The 22,813-nt window shown below is 37.6% G+C and overlaps 1 protein-coding gene across 10 annotated transcripts in view; it reads left to right on the plus strand.

The window, feature by feature from the left end:
• The window catches only part of PAM (peptidylglycine alpha-amidating monooxygenase), a 238,202-nt gene that overhangs the window by 129,661 nt on the left and 85,728 nt on the right, over positions 1-22,813 (plus strand). For all 10 annotated transcript variants that reach the window (XM_084881780.1, XM_084881786.1, XM_084881787.1 and 7 more), the window contains 2 exons: positions 2,375-2,432; positions 14,256-14,343. In XM_084881780.1, coding sequence (XP_084737906.1) covers positions 2,375-2,432; positions 14,256-14,343 — 146 coding nt within the window. The remainder of the gene's footprint in view (positions 1-2,374; positions 2,433-14,255; positions 14,344-22,813) is intronic.

A 22,813-nucleotide genomic window follows, 5' to 3' on the forward strand; every position in this document is an offset into this window, starting at 1 on the left:
TATGGATATAACTTGTCTATTCCAAAAACAACTTGAGGTGGCTTATAATAACATCAAAGATAAAATAAAACCAAAATCTATTAGTCCAAATTTAAAACAACCTCTATTTGGTTTGCATTACATTGCAACCTTTGGATCCTTTCTTGTTAGAAGTATAAAGTTTTCTACTTTAAATTTACTCTTTTAATATTTGCCTTTAGGTCATTAATTGTTCACAGTGCTTTGAATGATTTCTAATGCATTATTAGTCAGACTACTGATGTTCAGATCCCAGCTCCAAAGGTAAACTAGGTGGACACTAAAATGATAAAGGCAGACTTCTTCAATGTTAACTATTGCAATAGGGAAGAAATGTGAACTGAACTCAACTTTGCTGACACAAATGACAGGAGACCTTTTAAAGGCTGGATGTGTTAAGAGATACGGACTGAGGGGTGTTGAGGTAATTGGTCCATGTGACTTGGCACTTAACCAGAGGAATAACAAACTTGTACTATCTTTATGAGAGGAAGCAGCGATGTAAGTTAGAGCAAGGCATTTAGTGGCTAAGAATCAGCAGAAGTACTTCTTTAAGTGTGAGAAGACAGTTCCAGGTGGTAGAAGCTTTAGATCTCAGAGACAGAGAAAAGAGTTGCCAGCTTCCTTAAGTAACTGCACTAATAAGAAGGGTGTTCAGAAGCCTATCTGCCTATTGTCAGGTTTTGGTTAGAACAAATTGAAATTACTTAACCATGGCTTACCTCAGTTTCCTCATCTCTAAAATGGGTATAACAATATTACCTATATCATAAGATTGTGTTTTAAGGAATAAAAGAATTAATTCATGTAAAGTGCTTAGAACAGTAGTGGCACATACTATGCTCTCAATTAATGTTGTCATTCTTAGTATATCTACAGTGGAGTTCATAATACTGCATATCTGTCATTTGGATTGCTTTATTTATTAAATGATATAATACAAATAAAACATTGAGAACAATGCCTGGCACATTATAAGCATTCAATAATTGTTCACTAGAAATAGTAATTGTAACAATAGCAGCTGTAGTAGACACAAAATATCTTGCAGTAGTTATTTATTCATGGCCAAGGGTGAGCACATAGAAAAGAATCTGAGCTTATTCTTTTGTTATTGTTGTTAGAACAGAGTAGGAATATTTTGTAAATTAGTAACTCAGAGGTTGGAAAATATTTATGAGCAATCTTGTACATGACTGTGAGATCTTTGAACATTATTTTGCCTGTATATTTTTTGGGTTTTAGATACACAGTTCACATCTCTTGTATTTATGTGGCTTAACCTTCTTACTATGAAACTTCAACATTTCCCAGTACATTTCCTTCTTAGCAAAATAATAGTGAATTGAAATAATTATGAAGTCTTTTAAGAAATGAAACAGTTTGTTCAGTTGAGAAACAAAATGGCATATTCAAAAGTAGAAATGAAGACTGAGTCATATTTCTATAATTTTACAAATTATAATATACTTGCTTGATGTGTATTTGAACCTCCTTGACTCCCAACACAGGAAAAAAAAATAAGAGATACAATTCTGCAATCTTTTGGTGCTAACCAGTAGGTTTAGAGAAACCCAAATTATATCTATTCATGTTGTGTAGTCTCTTGATCCAGCACAGTGCAGTGATAATCCATGAAGTATGAATTATTAAATGAGTTGTCTATATTTGTATTTGGTATATTAGCAACCATAGCACATACTTCACTGAATATGGATTTCTGTTAAGGAAGAGGAATGCATAGATCAAAAGAAGCTCATTCTCCTTAAATTTCAATTTTTATCACTAAAAATTCTTGATGTTAATACATTTGATAGCAGGAAAGTAGCCATTTAGATAAAAGACCAATAACTAGAAAAGAAAGAATAATTGAATTAATATCGATTCCTTTAATAAACTACATAAAATGTTTAAAATAAGAAAAAAAACACAAATATGATATATTTTAACACCAACTTTTACTCATTGTACTTTTCTAGTTAACATTTGGAACATTGTAAAGTGAACCAGGAAATTAAATCCTTAATTTTTCAAATAGCAAATATGTTCAAAACCAGTTTTCTACCATTTTAAAATCAGATGCATTAATGAATTGTATCGCTCTTCACATAAGCATCTAAAATGGTTGCCTTTTAACTGCGACATACTAGAAATATTGCTCATGATAATTGGTTTTATAAATAGGATTTGAAGAGTTTTAGACTACCGAAGTTCTACAATTAGCCCCTTCACGAACCCGGCACCCAGTGTGTGGCAGGCAACTTCACCTGTCATATAGCCTATGCTTTGACTAGGTTTTTTTTTTTTACTCACTAGCAGCAATTTAATTTGAATTTTGTCTTTCTTTCTTTAATAGTCTGATACATACTTCTGCATGTCGATGCGTTTGCCAACGGACGAGGAAGCCTTCGTGAGTAAGTAATAATTGGATGGGGTAGTGGTTGGCAGTTGAAGGGAGGGCAAGCTCTTTGAAATCAGTGAAAGGTCCTCTTTGATGGTTATGAGCATATTAATCTTTTACTGTCAGTTTCTAAAATGCATTTATCATGCCTAATGTGGAAACCAACTAGTGAGAGCCACTGAGAGATAGGATTACAAACTGTATCTGGAGAGAAGCATGAGTAATAGTAGTTAAGCAGTTGCATGCAGATGTCAATGGCTGCCAATACCATGTGGTCCCATTTGTATTGTATTGACTTTCTGTCTGTGGCTGGATGCTTAATTCTGCTTCACTCAACAGACTGTTTATTTACTTGCTGGGTCATGCTGTAAATCGAATGCACTTAGAATCAACATTGGAGGATGTAATATTTTACCTGTTAGACAGGTAAATGGATAGGAAGGAAGGAAGAAAAGAGAGTCTGAAAGAAGAGAAGGAGGGATGGTTTGAGGACGGAAGCAATGTTGTTCTTGTTGTCTGTATTACAGAATAAGAGGACTTGTAAATGACAAGCCCTTCCCTAACTGGATCTTCACATCAGATAGGAAAATGACAAAGCACCATCTGTTTCCATCTAGGTTGTTTTAATTTAGACCTGCCTTATGGCAGACTCTTTTAACTGTTTAGGGAAGAAGTGTGGTTGGCAAATTATTCATGGATTTGCTTTTTCCTCCTACTTCACTTTCCTGTTTGAAGTGTTGATTTTGGAAAAAAAGTGATGATAATGAGAGTTGTACTTCGGTCCTTTGAAACTAGTCTTCAAGTGGGCTGTCTGAAACAGCTATTATTTGGATTGTACAATGTGTACAGTAGCCTTGGAGCCAGCTGAGGATGAATTTCCATGAGGTGCTCCCCATGGGAATATACACTGTAGACCTGTAAGGCCAGAGCAATGTGCCTTTATTTTCCCCCCACATACTTTGGTGGTGATCACAAAGGAAAATACACCTGTAACAAACTCTCTAAACAGAATATCCTCTATGGTTAATAGCTAAAGATTAAAATCAGACCTTAGAAAGTTGAAGGAAGTTGACCATTGCCTGATTGTTGTTATTCTGTATAATAATTAAACATCTCCAAGAAAAAAGTCAGGACAATGTTCCCAGATCCTGAATTTTAACTCTAGAGATAGAAAAATAATTTAGATTCCTAATTGTAGAATGCTGAGCAACACCAAATGTTATTTAGGTATAAATAATTAAAATGTTAGCATTAAAAATCTCCTCAATTTCATAGCCATGTATTTGGCAGTCTTAGAAGATAATAATTTATAATAATAAAAGTGTAATATGCTAATTAGATGGGGCAGCTGAATGACCTTCTGAATGTCCCTCCAGATGAAGCCATGGCTAAGAGGGCCAAGGCAACTGCCACTGCTGTGAGGGCCAAGCCCCTTGCACGAATTTCATGCATCGGCCTCTAGTTACTCATAAAAAGAATTTTACATGAAGGTTTTTTTCCTTATTAATTTTATATTTTCTCTGTGCAAGTTCAGAGATAGTCTTGTTTCCTCCTGTTTCACACTTGCTTTGAACGAAGGCCACTCTGCACATCTGTGTTAACATGAAGGTCATGTTTCACAACAGGACTACAGGTCTCACATTAATACTGGTTACTGGTTTGTTTCTGGAGGTTAGTGGTAGTGTATGATTTCAGAGCTGGGGACTATAAGGACTATAAATATATATCCTGGAATGTATTACTGCTCTCTTAATAAAAATGTGTTTGCTTTTATGTAATTTAAAGTTGAAAAGTACAAGAAAATATATTTAGTCAAGAAAAATATTCACGGGAAACACATAAAGGGCTATAATAGAATCAGGGTACTAGACATTCCTGCATTTTCTCAGGCAACTCTCTTCTAAGATTAAACTGTTCCCAGTTCTAAAGTCCTTAAAGAATCTTACATGATTAATAAGTAAATTTCGTATTTCTTCTCTTTATAGCTGGAGGTTTGTATGAATATTAAAGATTTTGTCTCTTTTTCAAAATAGTTGTTTCATTTTCAATGTAAGTCCTTTAATGTACTACCCCCAGATGATTTCTGATTACCATTATTTGCATAATCCAGCAACCGCAGAAATTTATGTGTAGGCACCTAAAATAGAAAACCAAAGAGAAATACCACAAATTATTTATATAAGGAAATGTTGTATATGTTATCTCATTAATTCTTAGTATGACCCTGAAGTTAGTCCCATTTTAGAGTTAGAGAAACAGTGACAGGAACATCAGTGTTCTTGATTTATTTGGGTGTTGGGACAATAGTTTATATGGAATCTGTGTTCATATAATCAGCCCAACACTAGCCAATTTACTGACAGTCTGCCAGACACTGTATTTTTAGCCATTTTATCGAAGAGGAAACGGAGTCAGAGAGATTAAGGAACATGCCCAAGCTTTTTGCTAGCTACCCTACTTGTATGCCATTTAAATACTAACAGATTTGGGTGCAAGGATAGTGGTACAGGAAAGAAAGAAAAGAAGTTATCAAGTGGGTAGATGGGACTGAAATACAGTAATAGCACATCTCTGTCTTCCTCACATCAAATACAATTATTCTTTCCTTCCCTCACCTTCACTCCCTACTGGGAACAACTCCGGAAAATTTTGCCCACAAGTAAGTAAACCTCATGAAAGAATAAGAGCCATCTCATGAAATAAAACCCAGTACATGTGAAATTTTAAAGATTGGCCAAAGGAAAGGGGCTTGCATGTTTAGATTGTATGTTGGGAGCATGATCATACATAACTTTTCCAGACTCCCAAAGTGAAAGTTTGGTAATGGTAACTTGGCTTTTTCATGAATGAAGCCTTTTTTTGTGGGTTGTCCTAAATTCTAGGTTGCAGAATGCCTTATTCATTGGAAATGAAGATTGTAAAGACCTATAATACTTGGTTTATTCATTTCTTAGGTCACTTTTATTGCTTTATACCTCCTACTTTTATTATCTATGCCTTTAAAATGTTTGAATGCCAGCAGGACATGTACCACAGGGTGTGTAGGGACTCAGTAATTGTTTGTGTAATACACAAGTGAACACTGAACAAGTGTTTTGTTTGGCCATTTCTAAGGCAACATATCGAGTAGTAGCCAATTTACCTTTTTGCCTTAAATTATATCCTTGTTTGAATGTAAAGAAATATGTGTTTTTTAAGAAAAGCCACTTGTTCATAAATTCTGCTGTGTGCCAGTTAATGGAGATGTGAGGTGCGACATAAATTCAAGGAAACCACAGCCTGAGAGAATTCTGGAAAGAATGACTAAACATGTCAAAGCATAGGGAAAGGACTTTCTTCTTTTGGTTTTTAGATTTCTGGGGGGGAAATCACAAAAGGAAGAGTACAATTCAGATTGCTTATTAAGATGGTGTTAAAACCCTGGCCAGTTTGGCTCAGTGGATCAAGTGTTAGCCTGTGGACAGAAGGGTCCCATGTTCGATTCTGGTCAAGAGCACATGCCTTGGTTGTGGGCTCAATCCCCAGTGTGGTGCATGCAGGAGGCAGCCAATCAATGATTCTCTCTCATCATTGATGTTTCTATCTCTCTCTCCCTCTCCATTCCTCTCTGAAATCAAGAAAAATATATTTTTTAGAAAGATGGTGTTAAAAAATGAAGTTGCATTTGAAAAAAATCATAAATTGGGCTTTATGCTTGTGTGACAAATTAGGTAATTCATTTTAGATAAGCATAGTTCTTAATTTTGAGAAAACACCAACCATCACAGTTGTCATGAAATTTATATGTGGATATGCCTGTCACATTTACATATGAGCATACACAACATTTGATGTGTTCATTTACCTGTGTTGAATTATTAAGTGTAAATTAAAGTGGGTGTTTGAGGAAATATTAGAATGAAAATAAGTATAATTTGTATACTTTGAACAAAATCATGGCTCTCCCTAGAGCATTGCTTTTGTTTATTGTTTTACTAAGAAGTCCCAGAATTGGGAAGGTCTGATAAAATCTGCATTTGACCACTGAACTGTGAGGCTGTCTAAAAGGTGTTTTACAGACACTCAGAGGAATTGGCTCTGACAGCAGCCCATTCAGCCAAGAAATTTGACTGTCATCGTCATTCACTTGCTTTCCTTCACATGGATGACGAGTAAATAAATGTGTCTTTTCCTTAGTGAATGATGGCAGGTCCCTATCTATCAAAATGCACTATATAATGAGATGGAAGCCATGGGATTTAGAAACAGATGAAATTAATCTAATGATTTATTGCCTTTTGTTTTCCTGGGCTTCTCTTTTGAATGTAGAACAATTCCTATTGCAGTATTGCACAGTTATACTTGACTATTTCCAAACGTGGCCTTTCTTAAACAAAGCGCATGTTGAGGTGATGCTGGAATACTTCAAAACTTGCAGGGACAACCTAATTTTGATCATGTTCATGGGTTAGTACATGGTGTGACTATAAGATCAAGGTCTGGCACAGTTATAATGCTCATATATCCACATTTTATGGCTTTGACAGCAGTAAATAAAAATGTGTGTGTGTGTGTGTGTGTGTGTGTGTGTGTAGATTCCCATCCTCATGCAATCACTCTGTCACCTTTTTGCTTCCACCTAGGATTTTCCTCAGAATGAATAATGTAATTTCTGTCTCCCACATGACCATTGCATACCTTCCAGCAGGCACCCTAGGAAGCTGTTCTAGTTCCATAGCAAAAGCTACGTGGAGAGAGCTGAGGTAGCACAGATAAGACACTCTATTCTAGGGTCTCTGATTAATAGATGAAACCTAATTTGCCTGGTCATATCGTGAAGGAGAAGCTGCTGCTATGGACCTTGTTTCAGAGTATTTCTTAAATGTCCTCTATCCGTAGGTCAGCCAAATGCCCAAGACCCTCAACAAACCTCAGGGTTTTCTCATCAAATAAAAAAAAAGAGGGGAGAGGAGTAGGAACCATTTGATTGTATTTCATATAGCTCAGATTTAGGAAAGTCTTTAATTAGATAAATGTAGGATTATTAAAACATAACTGATGGATGTTAACTAAACTTATCCTGGTGATGATTTTACAAAATATATAAATATCAAATAATGATGTTGTACACCTAAAACAATTATAATGTTATATGTCCATTATATTCATATATCCTATATAATAAGAGAGGAATATGCTAATTATCTATTACTCTCTGAGGCATAATGACCAACTGCATAACAACCTGATCAGGAATCTGTAGGAGGGTGAGGCAGCGAACTACAAGTGAGTGGCAGAGAGCTACAGGACAGGGCGGGGCAGGGCAGCAAGCAAGCGGGAGATGAAGAGCTACAGGAGGGGGCAGAGCAGCAACTATGAGGGGGGTGGGAGAAGCTATGGGAGGGCAGGGCAGAGAGCTACAGGAGGGCAGCAGCAGCGACCTACTGGTGCACAAATTCATGTGCAGGGCTACTAATATATATATAACATGTGGACATAGTTGTTTTAATGCAGTAATATCAAAATGCCACCATCATCCTACCCCCAGTAAAACTGTCAATTCAATTCAGAAAGCCGGGTTTGAATCAGAATTGCTGTGCAAATGTCCTTCAATGGCGAGAGTTTGTGTTGCTTTGACAGTCATGCTGAAGTAGCCGATTCAGCTATTTCATGGGGGAAAGGGGACGACCTCTCTAATTCATAACTAGTATGAATTTTTCTAGTCGGAGAAAATTTCATGAGAGAGATAGGCAAGAATTGATCTGGATCAGGGAAGGTCTGCAGAGGGGAGGAGAATACTCCAGCGGCCAATGGTATGAGCAATGAAGGAGCCAGCCAGCCAAGAGTGTGAGCCTCATTCCTTGTTAGCTGCGTAGCTGAGGACAAGTTACTGGACCTCTCTCTCCTCAGGCTCATCTGTGGGAGGGAAGAGGGACCTGCTCCTGTGGTTGTTGTGAGAAGTAAATGAGTCTGGCATAGGGTAAGCCCTCAGGAAATGTTAGTGATTCTGGCCGTTAAGTGAGATGGGCTGCCTGATGTGAGTGCCGAATGCAGGTTGGCAGCGGTCATGCTAGAAATATGGTGCAATATTATGCATGATCAGGAAAGGCAAGAGGGAGGATATGGATTCAGTTCTGGAGGAAAGTAATAGGGGACTGTTATAGGAGTGACCTCGCAAAAACTGAGCTTAATGGGGCTTCTGCTGTTTCATCTTGCATAGCCTGGCTGACACTGTATTTATTGATTATTTCCTTGATCCTGGAATATGCCCAAGAAGTTCAGTTTTAAAAGGTATAGCATCTACAAGTTTTAATCTTTTTGTGCTAAAATTCCTTTTTTAAATTCGGAGTTCTATTTTATTTTTTATTATTATTTTAATCCTTATTGTTGAAAGTATTGCAAAGGTCCTACTTTTTACTCATTAACCTCTTCCAGCCCACTCCTGTCCCCTCCCCATCATGGGCTAAAATTCTTTTATTTGGAAGTAAGTGTTATTTTATTTCATTTTTAATTTGGGTTAAATTTATAGACTTGCTCAGGTATCTTATTTCTTGGATAATTTGGCAACAGTAGCTTAAAGTCCTTATAAACCATGTTAAGGATGCTTTCTGAATTGTGTATTATTGTCCTTGCTAGTGAGAGTTAAAGACCATTTCTCTATTAAATTTTCTGATTAAAATGTTAAAGCCAAAGGTCTTTCTGCTTGCGTAGAATTGCTTTATGGGCACACAGGGAGCTGGTAGAAGATAATATAATCTGCCACTGCTGTGGGTTTTTAACATGCTGCCCAATGGGCAGAATTGCTGTGAGCTTTACATTTTTCTGAACCTTTTGGCTCAACTGCAAGATGACACACATTAAGGCTGATTATATCCTACACTTCAGTTACAATTTAGAGCATTATCCTCAGTTCCTATGAATGGTTTTTGAAATATAATCTGTATTTTTTGGAAATAAAGACATATTTATATGAGTGATACTAAAATTCAGAGGCCTATTTGTAATTTTTTTCATTGTGACAATTTCTTCACATTATTGTTTCTTAAACCTTACACCTCTCTATTCTCTCAATATTGAAACAGCTCTAAAGGATCAACTAACTTTTGCCTTCAGAAACTTTTTTATATATTTATTTTGAGAGAAACCTTGTTTTTACTATTTGTCCTATGCGCATAAAAGAGTAAGGCAGTCCAAGTCAACTAAGATGAATTAACTGAATTTTTAGTATGCTCACACTACGCAGTAAATTCAGGCACTAAAAATGTTGATTATAGTCAGAGTCCCCTGTTATTCATCTGTGAAACTTTTCAAAGATACACTTGCCTGTAATGATCTTGGGAGATTTGAATGAAATATTGATGAAGGAAGGGACAGGGCTGATCTGGCATTGACTCTTGACACTTGTATTTTGAACAAGGTACTTCTCATGCACAAAACCAAGGGTAAAGTACTATTGATGGAAATTGTTTAGTAACATGGAAAAATACCTACAGTATGCAAAATAAACTTTTTATTTTGTATAATATGTTCCCCACTTATTGGAGAAAAAAAGAAATAGAGTTAGCAACAATTTTCTCTAATGATATATTACACAGCAGTTCTAAAAGGCCTAAGTTCTGGAGATCCAAACTTGCACCTGCAAATCAGTTCTTTTTTATTCCATAGGTTAATTATCAAAGCCTACATATAGTACTAGAGGCCCAGTGCACAAAGTTTGTGCACAGCAGGTGCAGGGGTGGTGTCCCTCCACCCAGCCTGCACCCTCTCCAATCTGGGACCCCTCCAGGGATGTCCGACTGTCCGATGCCTATTGGGATCGGGCCTAAATGGGCAGTTGGACATCCCTCTCACAATCCAGGACTGTTGGCCCCCAGCTGCTCATCTGCCTGCCTGCCTGCTTGCCCTTAACCGCTTCTACCTGCCAGCCTGATCACCCCCTAACCACTCCCATGCCAGCCTGATTGATGTTTAACTGCTCCCCTGACAGCCTGATTGCCACTAACTGCCCTCCCCTGGTCCTCTTCAACTGCTCTCTCCTACAGACCTGTGTGCCTCCCAACTGCCCTTCCCTGCAGGCCCGGTTGCCCCCAATTTCCCTCCTCCACAGGCCTGGTCCCTCCCAACTGCCCTCCACTGCTGGCCTGATCCCTCCCAATTGCCCCCTCCTATTGGCCATCTTGTGGTGGCCATCTTGTGTCCACATGGGGGCAGCCATCATGTATGTTGGGGTGACAGTCAATTTGCATATTACTCTTTTATTAGATAGGATTCCCCTACTGAGTACTTTTAGCTAAAGAGGGTATTCCACATTATAAAGAGGGTAATTTAGGATTGGTTGTATGTACATGGATATCTCCTCAATTGCTCATTCCTCCACTTGGCTATCTGTGTTCTTCGAAGTCTTTCCACATCCTGGGTCTGGCAGATATGTCAAATGTTGACATGCAGATCCGGATATCTTCTTGGAAAGGAAAAATAGAATGCCAAGAGTTAAATGAAATTCTGTCTTAGTTCACATTCTTAGTGTATTTTATGGCCCTGATTGTAGTCTGATGTTAGCTAAAAGAGACCATAAATCCCCAACAACTTCATACAGTTAAAACAGATTTTTGCTTAGAACTCCAGAAAATAGACCCAGTTATCTCCTTGCTCAATATGTCTTTCATTTCAGATGGCATTATCCTTTGAGAAATCTTTCAACCTGTGCACTGTGTGTCATCATATTCCCTCTAATTAATATGCATGAGGCACTATTTCTGGAGTTTTAGTCCTTCAGGAGAATTTGGATCCCAGGACTTAGTCACACTTAGTTGCCTATAAAACTTTCCCTGATCTTCTGCCTCAGGCAATCTGAACTGTGAACAGCCATTGAGGCTGAAGTACCATTTCCACTTAAGCAACTGTCATCTTATTATTGAGTTAGAAGAGTAGGTGGCACATTAAATCTTATCAGATATAGCATTCCCTTGCATGCTCACAAGGCTGTGTTTATGCCTGTTTGTCCCCATTCGAGGCTGCCTTTGTTTATTCTGCCTGTCAGAGACACACAGTTAAGTGCAGTTGTCTTCATTATTAGGTATTTTTCCCCTTGGATCCATTATTTCTTTGGTATTTGAGGGGAGAAAAAGAAAGAGGAGGGAATTTCTTATAAAATGTGCTTTTAAAATATCTTTCCATATTCTGTCTTGTGTAGTGTTGAAAGCTCCAGCCTACTCAGTGGTCCTCACTGTTGTTGACAAGGGATGGGGTCTGGATTTGCACAGCCAGGCATATATATAGGAATGAAGAAACCCAGGAAATGAACCTGCCAGCCAGTCTTTTCCCAGTTGACCCCTTTGATGAAATTGTCCCAGTCCTGCTTTATTTTATGTATCTACTGTTTGTTTTAGATTTACATTTTGATATGACATTCTTTTTTGCTGGAGGTATTTTTCAAAGGCAATAAATTGTATTTTGAGCTGTAACAATGCAAATACGTCAGCATACTCTTCTGTTAGGATAAGGAAAAGTTGGTTGGGTGCCTATTTCCACTCCGTACTAATAATTTACTTAGCATTTAAATTAGATCTTGAGTTTTGAAAGAATGTATGGGTTAGAGTGTTTATGAAAGGGAACCATGAGGAATTTTCTTTTACTACCACTTAACGATATCGATCTGTTTCCGTGGGGGAGGAAGAACTATCCTCTGCTCTCAGTGATCTAATAATTAAATAGGCATGAGACAGATTAACAAGAAAAAATAACCATATTTAATTACATATGTAGAGTCAGAGACCCTATATACATGAGAGGTTCATAGACAGAAAGGAAATATGGGTATACAAGATGTTCTGAGCTAGGGCTGAGGTAATGCAGCTTGGGGCTTCAGAAGGTAATTGCAGGGAAACCACATATTCAGCAGTTATTGGTTTGCCCTGCCGTATACAAAGGTAAAAAGTCATTTATGGTGATGACTGTCCTCATGGGCCAGGTTCCTAATTTAAATTGACCTGTCGACAGTTAAGGGAGGGGAGCAGAAAGTTCTTTGAGCCTGCAGGTTCTCAGTTGCCTTTAGCTCAAAGTAATCCCCATGCCACTGAGGCACATCCTATATAATAAAAGGATAATATGCAAACTGACCGAACAGTGGAATGACTGGTTGCTATGACACGCACTGACCACTGGGGGCAGACGCTTGATGCAGGAGCTGCTCTGATTGCCCAATGGTGAACAAGGAGTTGGGGGGGGGGGGTGGCGACGGGGGGCAGGGCTAGCTGCCAGCAGCTGGGGAAGATGACCCTGATCGCAGGCCAGGCCTAAGGACTGTACCCATGCACGAACTTCATGCACCAGGCCTCTAGTACCAAAATAAAAAGACAGAGACAAAAAGCCCACCTCGGGACTTTTTCAGTTTTCCTTTTCTGCCAGGGATGATTGTGAGAGGATCATGGGAGAGAGGAAGCAGAGCTTGAGAGTTTGAGAGTTTGTAGAGATAGAATCCCTCTTCTTTTTATTTCTCTTGCTAACAAACTAAGGCTTGGTAACAATATGATTTTCTATGGTTTGTGAACTGTTGTAACTGCCAATTGATTCTTTCCTTCCAAATATCTTCTTTAATCTCCTAGGCTTACTGTGTTCTTTTGTAATAGAAAACAAAGCCTCAGGTTATATGAAGTCCATTTTCCAGCCTTCTCCTGTTAGTTTTTTTTAATGGTGGTATAAAAATCTCACAGTGTGCGGGTGTTTATTTTTAGACTTTAAATTTTTCTTTACAACACAATAAATGAAAAGCTTTTTATTTTCCCTGAGAGTTATAAATCAAGATGTCTCCTAGTAGGTAGCCTGTGTTTTCTGATCAACCACACTTTGCAAGTCATGATGCTATAGTATAATATTTTTTATTTATAAATATGCATGTCTCAGATACATATTTTAGCAGCAAAGGGTGCTTTGTTAATTTTATCAACCAGACAAAAAGAGCTAAAAGATACAGTTTTATACATACTTGAAAATAAGAACATTTGAGTCTGGTTAGCATTTTTCTGTGTAAAGGTGACTTGTAAACTACTTCATAAGACAGCAGTTTGCAGACTAAAGGAGATGAGCCAAACCCAAACCAGAAAAGAGAGCTTGTGCTCAATATTGATCATCCATAATAGTATACTTAGCTTTGATCTCTTTCTTTGCTTTTCCTCTGAACTGATCTTTGTTTATTTTAATGTCTTTCAACCACTGTTATTAGGAGAAAAAGAGAAGGGACATTGAGTGTGTTTCCGTATCCCTTTAACAAGTGCACAGCACTCATCCTAAATAGTCATTTATGTATTTTTATAAAGATATATTTTCCACTTTTCTAGTAAATTGTTTCTCCAGATCATATCCTAGTTACTTCTGTAATTTTTAGATGGTAATAAGCTTATACTGCGTTATGAATCCCTTTGCTCATGTTTGACCCCTTACTGTGGTTTCTGTTTCGTGCCGTGTGGTGCTGTGTGTTTTATGGCATTTAGTATTCTGCTGATATCTGGACAGAATATCTTGTAAATCCATAGCCTGGAGCTTTCATTTATACCCACATAATGCTCTCTTCATTTTAAAAGAGGCCTTCCATTTAAAAGTGTGAGTGGGTGTATGTGTAGTTTCAGCCCACTAACTCATTTTATTTTTGTTAGATGATAGTTTACTATCGTACTAAATAAATGATCAAATCATGCTCATCTTAAGGAATAAGACAACTTAAACAGTGAGGGAATTCTATCCTAAGAGCATCAAAACATCTTTGTTATATAGCTGTTGGAACGGTTGAATAGTCTCTTGTGACATTTGTATAAGGAAATGTAACTTGTATTCATATTCATGTATTATTTTATTTTAACAGTTGACTTCAAACCTCGTGCCAGCATGGATACTGTCCATCATATGTTACTTTTTGGATGTAACATGCCTTCGTCCACGGGAAGTTACTGGTAAGGAATAATGGGCTCATAGTAGAAAATGTGTGTTTTTAATAAGTACAGAGTGCATTTGTGCAAGTATTCTACAATTGATTAATAAACAGGCAGAATATTTTCTCCTTTAAAAAAAGAATTTTGTTCTTTTGCATCAAGTCGTGCTCATGTTTTGCTTATCACAGTTATTTCCTCTGCTCTGGAGCACATCCGTTGATCTTTGACATTGACTTAATAATGTCACAGAGAGTGTGTGTCAAAATGCCTGCAGCTTGAAAAGAAAGACTAAAAAATTAGATAACGTATACTCTGGTGTTTGTTTGTTTTTACATCCGTGAATATAGCACCGTGGCTATATTCATTGAACACTTTTTTTATTCCAGACACCAGGCTAGGTGATCTGTGTACACCATTTCCTTTTACCCTAACATCTCTGCAAAGCAGCTATTATTACCTCCCTTTATAGACAAGGAGCTGAAAGCACAAAGATTCACTAACCTGCTGAAGGTAACACAGCCAGTTAGTGTCAGACCAGGATTGAACCTTAGGTTGTCCTGGTCCAAATCCAGTTACTTCTGTTTCACCACACTGTGTCTTATTTATTCAAGTAACTGTTGCTGTTTTAGAATTTATTTTAATCACTGCGGTGAGCCTTCATACCATGTCATGAACAATCAATAAACATCTATTAAATGCTTGTTATATGTCAGAACTGCAGCAGATGCTGTGGGAGGTTCTAAGATAAATAGATATATTTTCTGCCCCCAGAAGCTTACAGCATAATTATGGCTTGAGATCTTCCCTTTCATTTTGTTCTTTGGTGGTGAGATGATCAGTGAACTTTGAAAATCGCTGTGCATTCTAAGCCTCACATTTTGCACTAATAGTCAGAATCGTGTTACATGTGTAACAGGGCACAATGACTGGTATGTCTTCCTTTGCACTGGGAAGGGGAATGTTTTGTGGTCCTGTTGCTGCGTGATCACGGAGGCTGATAGACCCTTTTCTGCGCATCCTCGTATGCGTTGTGCTGATTCAAGGCATGCGGCAACTGCTTTCTGGTCAATTTTATAATAAACAATTGTTATATGTATTTGGAACTGTTAAAAGCACAGGGATATTAGCGGAAATCTCCACGGACCAAGTAACATCAAAGCATTTGTTAATAGGCATGAGTATTTGATGAAAGGGGCATATCACATAGGAACCTCTCTCACGTGACTGAATTTATGCAAAAATGGAGTCAGCAAATCACAGTTAATATCCTTTGATATCAACATTCCAGTTTTTGTTCTCCAGTAGATTTTTGTAAATAAAATGTTGGAATTAAAAGATTATTCTCTGACAGCATTTCTGAATCTGACTTAACCAATTATATCCCTTGGTTTTTATGTTTTTAAAAAATAAATTTTCTGAAATTAGCAAAATTTACCTTTGGATTAAAATGGTTAAAAATAGCTAGGAGGGATGTGAACTTGAAAAATCTGCTTTAGTTTCACCCTGATGGAAGAGAATGAGTGAAAAAGTAAAACGTCACTTACACGTTATTATGGTTCTGATTATTAAGGGGAAATATATAAAGTGAACTAAGCCTAGCTCAGTGGTCTCATGTTAAAGGAATATCAAAGCAAACACATTATTTTAGCTATTTTATTATATTCATATTCTTTAATATACTATTTTGATATTAAATCCATCCAAAGGACTTCTATGTTGAGGAAAGAGAACTCAAAGCAAATTTTAAATGAAAGTGAAAACAGTAATTTTGAGTAGCGTAATTGCTACTCATATACTCTTTTGCTAAAATTATTACTGGCAAGGCAGCATAGTAGAAAGAAAGAGTAATGAACTCACTGGCTGGATTCCCTGGGCATGTTACCTGTCGCACGTGTTTGGCCCTGGTTTTTCATTTTATCAAGATACTCTCACTGGGTCATTTATCTATAAAATCCCACAGTTCTGTGAATAGAAGTTGCATGCAAAGGCTGAGTCAGACTGGAAGGCATCATCATCGGGAGCTGGAGATGTGTGCAGTGGTTGAATCACTTCAAGCAGGCCGTCTGCTGCCTTTTGCCATTGGGTTGTATCATTAAGTAATTAGAATTCTTAATGACATTATACCCACAGCATTTTAAATAGATTTTAAAAATCTGTCTTGCAGCCCCTATTTCAACTTAATCAATAGGCTTGTTATAATTGACTTTGTAACCATAAAACAAGGACAGTAATCGATGCTGTTATTTATCTTTTTTTAACCAAGCCCAAAGTGTTCATCTGACATTTAAAAGTAGGATATATACGTTGCCTGTTCAATATGAAAACTGGGAGACAGGCATTACGTAAAACTGTTTCTAGTGATTGACTTCTGCAAACCGGCCATACTCCCCATTGAAAGATGGGTTAGATCCCCCCCCCCCCCCCCCATATATTAGCAAAACTCATTGGTCTTGAAAGAATTAGACCTCTCTGGATATTTTATGGGATGAACTTTTCAGTTGCTTCACAAGTATATCCTTGTTTCTCTACCCCCAACACTGCACAGGCTCAGCCCCAGAACCAACAGCGAATGTTTTCCAGCTGCTTAGCCTCTTATCTGTCCCACCTGAATTATAATACAAGCACCAAAATCTGTCACTGTCTGAAGCCCTGCATTATTTATCTAAAGTATCTAAGTTGTGGAATTTATCACATTCATTTTACAGATGCAAATCTAATTTTCAGTTGCTCTAAGATGCAGACAGTGCTTAAAAGATTTCCAAATTTCACCTGTGTTTTTGGTTATTATTAATATAATGGTTTTTTGAGGCTTCAGAATATCAAAAACTGATTCACACTCTAGAGAAGTCTTTATGGAAAAGTAAGGATGTTTTAGTGAAAGAAGAAAAAGCTAATATTGGGCTATTTTAACACCAAAACATCAAGCTAGGATTTCCTCTCTTCACTGCTGGTTAGATAGGATGTCCCTGTATTCACTTGACTGCTCTATTTTCATTGCCAGCAGGTTGGCAAATAGGTCTGTGTCTCTAATAAAATAAAACATCTTCCCTGAAATTATGAAGTTATAATTCATCCCCTGTCTTCAAGCAGCACTTTTAATATCGAGGCAAAGAGCCATTCTGATGATGTTTCACCGCTACAGTGCCCTCCTTTGCTCTCTGTAATTGCCTCTTTCTACTGTTCATTAAAATATATTTACAGTTATATTAAGTTTACATGAAAATAGTAGACACAGCATGAAGCAGTTTTCATTATGTAGTCATTTTAATTTTAAAGTTTTTTTTTTCCTCTGCACATATTCCAGTCTTTTGTGTCTCATTCCAAATTAGCAGCTCACACTGGTAATGTGTCTAGTTAATTATATGCATGTGCATTTAAATTGCACACATTGATGTGAACCTTTTAATATACTGTAGGGTGGTCCCTTTATGGTTAGAGTGGGCCTGGTGCTCAATTCCGAATTTACATATCTCTGGAGGATGTAAATCAGGACCAGCTGGTGGAAAAGCAGCAGCTCTCCTGGCCCAGAGAAGGCAAAAGCGCCTGTCAGATACACCCCACACACCTTCTTCCTCACGCTTTGAAAAGAAACAATTAAAATATCACGGGACCAATGGAAAGTACTAGCACCAAGCTTGGAGCAAGCATAGCTATAGCATGACTTGTTGTACTTTATTTGAGCTTGCAGACTTTATTCAAAGCAGAGCATTCTAAGTTCCTCAGATTTGTTGGCTACATAGGATTCATAGGTGAGCAGATGCTCTTTGGGGCTTTCTAGGGTCAGTAGGGAAATGTGGTGAAAATGGAGTCATTTCGGTATATACACTTTATTACTGCTCTCCACTAAAAATAATAGCAAATTTTAGGAAATCTTGGATATTGAAATATTGCATATATCTATTTTATGAGAACTTTCTCTACTTTTTTTTTTTACTCTTATGATAACATTTTTAAATGAATGGTTAACTACAAAGAGCTCTAGGATTTGAAAGAGCCTGGTATTTTCTTCATACAAATTGCCTTGGCATGTGGAGTAATCCTGGAGTACTTTGGCTTTTTGTAGTGTGAGGTCCCACAGGCTTGTGTACCTTTATTCTGCTGAGTAAAGCACTTAAGGCTTAAAGCAATTTATGACTGTCCACCCCAGGATTGTGTTCCTAATATTCCATGATTAAAGTGAGCAGGCCTCTTATGTATCCTGCTTTGTACTTTGGTGTGATCTTCTAGGCAGAGCTGAAATTGTATTTAGTCATAGCAGTTAATATTTGATTTGGAAACTATTCCTAAAGACGCTTAACAAGACCAATAACTCTTTACAAATGAAATATGGCTGCTATCGGCTGTTTGATCTTTTTGAGAAGACGAATCCCAACTGACTAAATGAGGCTGTTTCTAGCTGTTCCAACTTGGAATCATTCTCCAGCTAAAGCACTAGTGCTTTACCATCCTCTGAAGCTTCAGCTTGAATCCCTTTCCATTGCTTCTCTTTATTAACCACCTGCTGTGTCTTTTTAAATGCCACTGTCTCCACAGGGTTACAGACCCTGATGAAGGGAAAGAGAAAATAGCTTAAACATATACATAAATATATATTTAGAGAGAAGCATGAAACACCCCACTTGTTTACTCATTTAAATGACTCTTTTGTGGGTTGATGTTGTTAAAACTTCCTTGCCTCCCTCATGATGACATTGATCCTTTGGTTGAATATGATATTTGCTGTCTTTATGCATCTACTCTATGCCCAGCTACTTGCCATCTGTACACTATGCAGTAAGAATCACATTGTGGCTTCTGCAATCTCCTCTTGTTTTCTCCCATAACAAACTTCTAAAGTTAAATATACATAACGTTCTTGTTAATATAAACAGAAATAATATAGTCTCCAAAATCTACCGTTTTCCTTGTTCTAAACACTGTAAAGTGTGTCTTTGAGTATAGTAGCAGAGGTTAGACATATATTTTTCTAGACTAACATTAATTTTATTCATTTCCTTATTCTACTTCAATATTATAATATGTTCATATTATATTGAGATCACTACAATATAAAAGATCACTACAATACACTTGGCATCTTGTTCTAACTCCTAGTTACCAGTGATCATATTTCTTGGCTAATTTTTAGGTGCCTGGACTAGAGGTGTTGATAAGAGTTTCTTAGCAACTGCTAATTTCTAGTAGACTAGTGTCACCTTTAAGAGAATAGAATGTCATGGATGTAACCATTTTGACAGTTTCAATAGAAGCAAACATTATGTAATTTTGAACTTTTTTTTTTTTGCCTCAGAAAACTAGTGTTTATGTTAAACAAAATAGCAATATTATAGCACAGTACTCTCATATCTAACATTTAACATAGAACCAGAACTTCAAAAGCAGAACATCTTTGGTTCAAATCTCAGTTCTACTCCTTAGTAGTTGTAATAAATATCACTCATATTATTTAACTGTATTGGGTTGCTTCCTCGTTTGTAAAATGGGGATATTAATCCTGCCTAGTTGGGCCATTATGAAAAATAAGGGGATGTAAATAATGTGCTTGGCACAGTGCCTGGCACATAGGAGCACTGAATACATGGTAGTTATTATCCTTATTCATTTATTAATAAAATATTGGTTAATAAAAATTGCGCTATGTGCACGCACTTTATTAGGCACTGAGAGTTCGGCATGGACAAAATAGACACACTGCTCATATGGACCCTATTGCTTCTCTAATCACATGGAGGGTAGTGGATTTTGCGGCACTGTTTATCAGGCTGCTGCTGATTCATCGATGCTCTTGTTTAGCTTTCCCACTAAATATCCTGATATTATGTTAATGGATACCCATTGCATTGAAATTCACATAGAGGTTGTCTGAATGGGAAATTATGTTCTGTGGTTTTATAAAACAGCTAATGAAATTTGAATACATGACTCACTGGATCCAATTTTGAAAGGTAGAGATATTCCACTTATGCCATTGATTGATTTTATGTTGTGTTTCTTAAAGAAACGTTCTAACTTTGGATTCATTTTCCTGTGGTTCTGTTAGAGATGTAATGCATTAAAATTGGAAGAGAAGGCAGAGAACTTATTAACTTGAGGGCCTGACAGGTTTGTGTTTTTTTTTAACTTTTTAAGCCAAAAGAAGAAATGAGTTATCATTTCTGATCTTCCCTGAGTAACCTTGGATTTTAAATAGCCTTTAAAAGCTACAACCAGAGAGTACTTTTTAACAGTCGGTTGTGCTTTATTTGGATAATTTAAAATGACAGGCTAGCACTTTTCAGTTCTTGGCATAGTCTAAAAATATTCGTGCCATCTGAATGGTCTCCCCATGGATTAGAGGTGAAAAGGTTCTACAGCAAAGGTTCAGGAATCCGGAATGGTTTTATTTTCAAATGTTAATTCTCATCATTTTTGCAGTGAATACTAGGAAACCACAAGGGAGCTATGTGAATCTTTTCACAATTAATTGGCTTAATCTGGAGGAGCCTTTAGGAGAAGCTGCTAAAAGAATAAGGAGCCTGGTTGATGAGGCCTGAAATTACAACAGCCATTGATCAAGGGTTGGTTACATTGCTTCCTAACCTTCAGACTCTTATTAGTAAGGAGAGTTCCCAGCCGGCATGGCTCAGTGGTTGAGCGTCAACCTACAAACCAGGAGATCATGCATGGTTTCCCTGTCAGGTTGCTGGCTGGGGCATGCAGGAGGCAGCCAATCCATGATTCTCATCATTTGATGTTTCCATCTCTCTCTCCCTCTTCCTTTAATATATTTATTAAAACATAATAAATATATATTATATAATAAATAAGGATAGTAAAAATTCTATTTTGGTTAAGACCCTTTTTGGAGAGCCAAAATACACAATGTCCACTTTATCCTGTCATTCCTTTGATGTGGAGGAAAATAGGATACTATTTTTATTTAAAATGGGAAATGGGAATCTGAAAATGAGGAGGTGCAGGGATTGGAGCCCAGTGCTGTTTGCCACTCTCTTGTGTTGTTCCCTATAGAATCCGTTGCTCTCGGCCTCTTGTTTTTCCTCTTCCTTAGTCCTCTCACTCACTAGGTTTTAGGATTCGTTTCAACATCCCAGCTCCCTCCAATGAATCATTCTTTGCTCAGTCTTGAATTTAGTACATTTTTTAAAAAATCATAAGATGGGATTTTGAAAAGCAAACCGAAGTTTGCTTTTGCAGCTCTTTTACCAGAATGGATAAGTCAGAAGAACTGATGTAGGATTTGGTTTTAGAAGTTGCATACACAAATTGCAAGGTAGTGCAGAGACGACAGTAGTCATCAAAGCTTATCTTCAGATAGTACCTTTCTCTGCCTGCAAGCCATTCTCACAAACTGAGGCAGAAGGAGGTGTGATAGCCAGAGGTTGGAATCATGGCTCCACTTGCGTGACCTTTGGCAGTTACCAAAACTCTCTGAGCTTATTCCACTGTTTGTGATTCTTGGGAAGCGTTCGAAAGATTTTGTGCCAGCGAGTGACATAATCAAATATGTCACTGAGAAAAATTTACTAAACCAGCTCTCTCGATTATATTTCACTGTTTCCTTCTGGTTCTTACTAGTCACGCACTGAATCACCTTCCATAGCAGAGGAAATAATTATCTTGCTTAAACTAAGACTGTCGTCACAGTGATGTTAGGCACTGTACATTCATGGTCTTTGTTGAAAGCTATAAAAATTGTCACGCAGATCTTGACATTTTAGTAGCTGACAGCAGTGAGATACTAAGTTCATCGCATCAGACAATCTCCATTTTTAAGTCACTGTAGCCTGAGGCCAAGTGCTTTGGGCACGGTCCAGGACCCTCAGCCTTTCAGCACACTTGGCATAAGGACGTCCCAGACGTTTGCTCCCGTGCGTGGTGTCTCACATGGTCAGGTGATGATCCTTCGCTGTAAGTACATCGTTCTTGACAGTGAACAGTAAGAACTCACCGGTCAATGTGTTTTACATGGCACATTACCCAGTTTCTTTCTGCAGCCTGACTTATAAAAAAGCAAGAATAGTTGCTGTACGTAACCTGTGGGGACCTCCTGATTCCTGCCCCCTCACCCTTTATTCAGACAGGTCACAGCTGTCTGCACTCAATGCCGATTGCACCCTATTTCTGGCTACAAGCAAGAATCAGGTTAGGAGTCCTTTCCTCTGAGTAGGAAGGTACTTCGCACCAATGGTTTTCTTGATTGCGCCCTGGCTGTTCTCAGGTTTGTTGCCTTGGTTTCTAACCTCTTTAGGGAGTCCCTAGAGTCTGCCCTTTTTTTTCCCTCCAGGTCAGGGGCAGTACACATTTTCTTCTCTGTGAGTCAGCCTTCTGCCCAAGGTGAATTTTATAGGGTAAATTTGTAGGGTGAATGCTTGACCTTGTCCGTGATTGTCCTCAGATCTTTCAGATCTGCCTAAACTCCTGATTCTGACCTTGCTTGGTGCTAATTTCTCAAAGCATAGATTTATAAAAGATTTATAAAAATGTCACCTAA

Source organism: Pipistrellus hanaki (genome assembly GCF_964339955.1).
Source record: "Pipistrellus hanaki genome assembly, chromosome: 4".
Classification (NCBI taxonomy): Eukaryota; Metazoa; Chordata; class Mammalia; order Chiroptera; family Vespertilionidae; genus Pipistrellus; species Pipistrellus hanaki.